The sequence below is a fragment of the Phaethon lepturus genome, unplaced genomic scaffold, assembly GCF_000687285.1.
Source record: "Phaethon lepturus isolate BGI_N335 unplaced genomic scaffold, ASM68728v1 scaffold23538, whole genome shotgun sequence".
In the NCBI taxonomy this organism is placed as follows: Eukaryota; Metazoa; Chordata; class Aves; order Phaethontiformes; family Phaethontidae; genus Phaethon; species Phaethon lepturus.
In genome coordinates, this window is record NW_010555817.1 from 1 (window position 1) to 7,196 (window position 7,196).

General features: G+C 61.3%; 1 protein-coding gene across 1 annotated transcript; it reads left to right on the forward strand.

Moving 5' to 3' along the window:
* Window positions 1-96: 96 nt before the first annotated feature.
* On the forward strand, window positions 97-6,512 carry PATL1 (protein associated with topoisomerase II homolog 1 (yeast); the record flags this gene model as incomplete). The annotated part of the gene is made up of 9 exons (XM_010292292.1): window positions 97-274; window positions 1,942-2,065; window positions 2,178-2,275; window positions 2,378-2,437; window positions 2,905-3,053; window positions 3,713-3,872; window positions 4,654-4,809; window positions 5,565-5,656; window positions 6,363-6,512. Coding segments are annotated over 9 exons (1,167 nt in total), but the record flags the coding sequence as incomplete, so codon positions are not given.
* Between the last annotated feature and the right edge of the window lie 684 nt (window positions 6,513-7,196).

Consider the following 7,196-nt stretch of genomic DNA (forward strand, 5'->3'; position numbering starts at 1 on the left):
GGCGGGGTTGTGCTGCCGGGGCTAGCCTGTGCACCGCTCTCTGTCCCTTCCTGTAGCTCCTGTGTGCTCACGGGTGCCCTTCTTGCCTCCTGCCAGCCAGCACCGGAGCCTCAACGGCTCCGGGGGGGGTGGACACCGGAGCAGCCACCAGGAGCAGATGCGCAAAGACCCCTACGCCAACCTCATGCTGCAGCGGGAGAAGGACTGGGTGTCCAAGATCCAGATGATGCAGCTGCAGAGCACTGATCCCTACCTGGATGACTATTACTACCAGGTACCGGGAAGCGCTCAGCCCACTCCGCTGCGTGTCCCGTGGCCGCTGGCAGGGCAGAGCCTTAACGTTCCCAACGGGACCAGTGTCTTCCCAGCGCAGCCTCTGTGCCGAGGGGCATTGGGTGGGAAGGGGATGCCAGTGCTGGGAGTGATGCAGTGGAGGAAGCGTTTCTAGATTCAGTTGTGGGGAATGCGCTGGAGGAGGAAGGCAGAGGGACGGGGTGGGGCAAGCATCCCCGGGAAGGGAATGGTAAAGGGGCAGCGGCAAGGGAAGAACTGCCGTCCTGTTCTTGGGCGACTTCTTCAGGGGTGAGGAGACGGTGGGGGATGCTGGCAGCACGGATTCAGAGGGCGCAGCGGAAGGCCCGAGAGGAGAATGGTAGAGCAGCTTTGTCTACAATGGAAGCTGGATGTAACACTGGCAGAATAAATCACAGAGGCTGCAAAATGGAGGAGAAATGCAGGAGAGCGCCCTGGGCAGGGAATGGCTGCGTGAAGAGGATTCTAGTCTGACAGGGCATGGTGGTGAAGCCCGTGAGGTCCAAAGAGCAAGATGGAGAAGGTGGATGGGGAGAGATTGCTCCTGCTTTTTTCCAGTTCAAGAATAGGGAGCACCAGACGGGGCTGGCAGGAGCCAGATTTGGAGCAGACGAAGCAAGATGATGGCTGGGCTCTTGCCCGACGGTGGCAGATGCTCTCAAAGCTCAGCGGGGTTTGAGGGGACACAGGGCAACTTCACGCGAGGGAAATCTGCGGAGGGCTTCAAGCTACATAGGATGGACACCTGGCTTGAGAGCTTGAACGGGGCTTGTGGGGTGCTGGGAGTGTCTGGGGCAGTCAGCAGCTGTACGGGATGTTTGGCCCCTGTCTTCATGAACGGGATGCGGAGCAGCCAGCCGCACGCCCAGAGAGGTCCCGGAGCAGTCGGTGCAGCCGCGAGCGCTGGGCAGAGCAGGGAGGGCAGTCACCAGTGGTGCTTCAGCGCCGTGAAATGGGTCAGAGCAGGCTGGTCCGCTCCGTGGTGTGCCAGGGGCCCCGTGGGAGCGGCAACGAGCACTCGCTGTGGGCTGTCTGGGCTCCGGTGAGAGCTGTGGCTGGTGGGTCCGTCTGCGCCGGGGCTGACGGAAGGCGTTGCGCTGACAGAGGTTTTCTGAGAGCTGTGGGTGAGCTGATCCCCAGTAGAGGAGGGGAACTGATGCGGCCGCAGCCGGGATGTGAGTCAACAAAGCTCTGCCCTTGCGAAAGAGGCGAACGTTGGCCGGGGTGGATGGGAAGAGCGCGTGAGCACGGGTGTGGGAGGCCCCAGCCACACGCTGCCCAGCCTGGGCATGGTGCTAACGGAGCAAGGCAGGGTAACTGGAGTGTGCTGGGAAGGACTGGGAGCTGGGGACCTCCCAGGGGGAGCGGATTCGTCATTGTTTGTATTGAGAAAGAGAGGGCTGAGGAGGAACCTCAACCTCTGTAATCTTGAGGGATGACAAAGAGGAGGATGCAATCGTCCTCTCGCGTACTGGGGAAAGAACGGTGGTTTAAAATGCTGCTGTTGACGTTGGGAAGACCAGTAAGACATGGGCAAGGGGTGAAACACGAGCCGGGGAGAGGGATATCTTGCATCAGTCCTTACCAGCTGTTTTTTGGGGGTCTTGACCTCTCTTCTCCCTGCCTTAGAATTACTTCCAGAAGCTGGAGAAGTTGTCAGCAGCGGAAGAAGTCCATGGTGATGGTCCCAAGAAGGAACGCACTAAACTCATCACACCTCAGGTGGCTAAGCTGGAGCACACCTACAAGCCAGGTAAGTGCTCCTTTCTCCACGCAGCCCGGACCTGGGCTAGAGGTCAAGGGGAGTGAGGTGGGGTCGGGCCCAGACTGATTGCCTTTGCTTCCCTTCTTCCCACTTCCTGCAGTGCAGTTTGAGGGCTCGCTCGGGAAGCTCACGGTCTCCAGCGTGAACAACCCCCGGAAGATGATCGATGCGGTGGTGACCTCCCGCAGCGAGGATGACGTGAGTTCTGGCCCTGCCTCTCCTCTGACGCGGCTCTGCGGCTGGCACTCAGGCCGGTCTGGGAGCTGCCCCTGGCCCTGACTCGCTGTCCCTCTCCGGCAGGAGACAAAGGAGAAGCAGGTTCGAGACAAGAGGCGCCAGACCCTTGTCACGATCGAGAAGGTGAGTTCGAGGGGGACCGCCATGACCCTCGGAGGTCTGTGGTGGGGCACAAGGTGGGCTGGGGCGAAGGCAGCGCCAGGGAGACCACGGCGCAGTACCGATGAACTCCTGGGGACAAGCCAGCACTCAGCAGTGGCTGGGGTCCTGCTTGCGGGAGAAGGGGAACCCTGGAGCGGAAAGGCTGGAGCCAGGTACCAGCCGTGCCTTCCCCCTGCCCCAAAACAGCCGGGACGGGCTTTGTGGGGTCTTTTACTGACTCACAGCTGCACGGCAGTCACGGCAGCTCTCGCGCTGGGTCTGAAGGAGGCTTTGACGTGGTCTGGGCCACGATACGCCGTTCCTGGAGCAGCGGAGGAAACGGGAGGGCCCTGGCTGGGGCCAGGCACGACCTGGATCTCTGTGGAGCAGGGCTAGTGGATCCCATCGCAGATCCCTGCGCCCTGCTGTGATTGTCGTCTCTCCTGCAGACATACAGCCTCCTCCTGGACGTAGAGGACTATGAGAGACGCTACCTCCTGAGCCTGGAAGGCGAGCGGCCAGCCCTGATGGGCGAGAGGAAGCAGAAGATCTGTGATATGTATGACAATCTGAGGGGGAAGGCGCCCGGGCAGGAGAGGTGAGCAGAGGTGCTGTCTGTGACTCAGTTGCTGTCAGGAGCTCGGAGAGTCCGTCGGCACTTGCAGCTGCTGAAACTGGCTTTCCAGGGACCTGTTTCCCAAGGAAGACTCAGGCTTACTCTTCCAGGGGTGTGTTGGGAACTGGGGGCTGAAATAACCTTCTCCTCCCCTTTTTTTTTCTTGCCATTTTCCCCATGCGATTGCTCGCTGTGGTTATGATCCTGTAACAACTTCCATCCCTGCAGCTCAGATGCTGTGAATAGTGTGGGTCTGCATGCTCGTTGGGTGTCTGTCTGCCCCGAGCTCTGCACCCTGGTACATCTCTGGGTGCCTGTTTTTAAGTCTGTTGCCTCTTCCCTGACCTGTAGCCTCAGCAGCACAGATGGGCAAAGAAGGACGCAGGGTCTCGGTGGCTCCTTCTCTGCTGCCCCGTGGGGAACCAGGCCTTGTCCTCCTGCCTAACCCATCAGAGAGGCAGAGGTTGAGGTCGGGGTGTTGTTCCTGTGTTGTTTTTTCCTCCCCAGGGGTACTTTTGGAGGCGGGTGTGTTTTCTGCCTGGTGCTGGTGCAAGGCTGGCTGTGGGGTACCCATGGGAACACCCCGTGTGCCCTGGGACGCTCTGAGCTGAGGGTCAGCACCTTTCTCCTCTCCTCGGCAGGCCGAGCGACGACCACTTCATGCAGATCATGTGCATCCGGAAAGGGAAGCGCCTTGTGGCCCGGATCCTCCCTTTCTTGTCACCCGAACAAGCGGCCGACGTACTCATGGCGACGGCCAGGAACCTGCCCTTCCTCATCAAGAAGGATGCTCAGGACGAGGTGAGATTCCAGGGGCTGGAAGTGTTCCCCTTGCTCGCTGGGAGGTGGGATTTGGCGCAGGATATGGAGCCAGATCTCTCTTCCACGGGGAAGATGGCACACGGCATCGTGTGTCTCAAGGACAGTCATTTTGGCTCTGCCGGGAGACTGCCAGAGGCCTGAGGAGGCTGAAGGAGCCGGGAGCTCCTGGCAGGGCCCGTCTCCTGTGCCTGCCTTCCCCGGGAAGGAAGCGGGGAGAGTTTCTGGTAAATGCTGCCTTTGTTTAATGAGCCCAGCTCTCAGCTGAGCGCTTGTCTAAAGGGCTGCGTCTGACTCATCGGGTGACAACGGGAGACTCCATCTTCCAGAGACAGAGAGCAGAGGCCAGCATCTTCTGAGGGACATGTTCTCAGCTGTCCTTTGCAATCTCTTTTTTAGACAGGGAACAAAAATACAGGCATCTGCGAAATAAATCTGAGCTTGTTTTGAGAAAGAGGATGATTTAAGAAGGAAAAAGACTTGCCTGAATTTAAAGCGGGCCTGTGCCGTTGTGGGGGTACGGGGGGATGCTGTGAGCAAGTCCCAGCCTGAGCGTGTGAGGGGGGCTGAAAGCAGAGGTGCTGCTGGGGCGTGTGGAGCAGCGAGGCAGCGTCTTGTCGGGGTCCATGAGGCCTGGGGGCGGCCAGCCGGCCACGGGGAAGCAGGTCTGCCTGCTGCCGCAGCTCCCGACTCCTCGGCTTCCCTCCCTCCACGGGCCGCCCTGCTGCCGCAGCTCCCGACTCCTCGGCTTCTCTCTCTGCAGGTGCTGCCCTGCCTGTTGAGGCCCTTCTCGCACGTTCTCTACCACCTTCCCTTGGGGACGGTCACCAGCCTTGTGCAGCAGCTAACGAACCTACCTCAGAGCGCGACCGCGCCAGCACCCACCAACCTGCACCTCACTGCTGTGCTCCAAAACAAGGTGCTCCCCTCTCCCTCGCTCTGCTCCCCGGGGCAGGCAGCACAGGGGCGCAGGTGGGGCTGTCTCATCCCTCCTGCACCAGCAGGTCCTGATCTCTCTCCGTAGCTGGGAAACTTGAGATTCCCAGCACTGGGTGGCAAAGTCAGGTGAAGCTGTAGTGCAGGAGCCGTGCTGGAACAGCACGGGAGCCATGGGCTGCCAGCCCCAGCGCTCTCAGCCTCCCTTGCTGATTAACGAGGGTATCTGGCAAATTAATTGGCTGAGCTGGCCTGGGACTCCGTTGCAGTGTGATGGCCAGCTCCCTTGTCTGTCCTGCTGGGCTGCAGACTCCTGGCCTGCAAAATGGGGTGGGAGGGCCGCTCCTCTGCTGTGCGTTCGTGAAGACGTCCCTCTGAGCTGCACAGGGAGCGGGCTCACTCACACAGCCATCCAAAATGCCTGTTGTGACTCGGGTCCATAAACAGCACCCTTTCATTCTCACCCTCTTCAGGGGGCTGCAAAGGCAGCCGGCGATCCTCCTGCTTGTGCCACTGTCCCCAGGAGGGTTGGGAGGTGGAGGTGATTCTCAGACCCACCCAAAAACTGCTCACAGTGGTGGAAGGAAAGCTCGCCCTGCCCTGCCTGTCCCCTGCTGCGGGGATTTCCTTGGAGAAAGCCCTCAGGAGGCCAGCTATGGCTTGTGGCAGCACCGCAGGACATCTCCCTCCTGGCAGGCTCCCAGCACCCTCCCTGACACTCTCCCTCTCTCCCCGCAGTTCGGCCTGTCCCTGCTGTACTTGGTCTTGAGCCGCGGGGAGGAACTGCAGAGCTCGGATGCGAACACGGAGCTTATGCAGGACAACCAGTGGTGAGTGCCCATCCTCGGCCGCGCCTCGGGGCGACGCTGTCGGGCTTGGACGGTGCGCCGTGCAGGGCGAGAAGGACTCGGAAGCAGCGTCAATGAAGAAGGAGATTTAATTGCGGTCTCTCAGCAGTAGCACTGGAAACAGCCACGGTGCTGAAGAAAGGAGAGAAAGGCAGGCCTGAGGCGGAGGGAGGAAGCGGTAGATACAGCTTGGGACATGCAGAGACCGGTCCCTCATTGCTCCGAGGTGCAGAGACGCTGTCGCGCCTCAGCTGAGCGGCCGAGTCTTGCTTTTCTCCTGAGCAGTTACGAGTTTGCCGAGTCTCGCTTAGCCCGTGGCACAAGGCGCGTGATGCGGCGTTACCGCTGTTCCCTGGGGACCCCAGTGTCCCTGCAAGCTCCTGCGTGGTACGCCAGTGCGTTAGGAAGTCCCTTGGCGGGGAGGAGGTCTCCCTCGGCAGCAGTCCGGGCCCCGCAGAGCAGCCAGGGCGTCCCAGTGCAGGGGTGAGGCTGTTGGGCGCGGGCAGCAGCCTGTCTGTGTCCGAGGACACGGCACAGCATGGCCTCCTGCTTGGTTGCAGTGCCAAAATGCCGCCAGGCATGTGTAGCTCGGGGCATCCCGGTACCCAGAGGGGTGTTGGAGAGCGCCCAGCTCCCCGAGCACCCAACGCTTCTCACTCCTCCCTTCTCCTCTGCCCCTCTCCGGCAGGACGGAGCTGATGCTCATGGCAACACGGGAGCTCCTGCGGATCCCTCAGGCAGCCTTGGCCAAGCCGGTGTCTACCCCCTCGAACCTGATCTCCCTCTTCTCTCGCTATGTCGACCAGCAGAAGCTGAACCTGCTGGAGACGAAATTGCAGTAAGTGTCAGTCCTCTTTCCCCACGCTAGTGTGGCTGTGTCCTACCAGGGGACCACAGAAGGGTGAAAACAGAGGCGGGGGGCAGCTGTGGAAGCTGTGGGCAGGACAGATGTGGGGCGGAGGGTGAAGCCTGCCCCAGGAAGGACCCTGACGGAGCAGGCTGGGGTGAGGGGATTCACTGCTTCCCCTCTGACCCCTCTGCCGTTGTTCCCTGGTACCAGCTTAGTGCACGGGATCCGGTAGGAGGTGTCCGCGGCTCCTCGCCACCGCCCGTGTTCCTGAGGATGGATGGATGGATGGAGGGCAGGCGGTTCCCCCCCACCCCAGCCTGGTGGGACAGTGTCCCCCGCCATAGCTGGGGCAGGAGGCATGGACCCCGCCCCACAATCCTGGCTGAGGGGAAGTGGGGGGCGCGGTTTGGCTGCTCCTCACCCTCCCCCACAAAGTGCTGCGTCTCCTTCCTGCGTCCCAGCCCTCCCTGGCCCCTCTGCTCCCCCCACAATGGCTGCTGCTTCTCCCCCCACGCACACTACGGAGGAAGGCAGGTGCCCCAGGTCGAGCACTGAGGTCTGGTCCCTGCCCTTCCCCGGCCGCACATGCCCGTGTGCGCGCCTCTTTTTGCACACTCGCCTTGTCTTCCCGAAAATCTGGCTCCTTCCCTCGCCCTTTGCTCACCTGTGCCC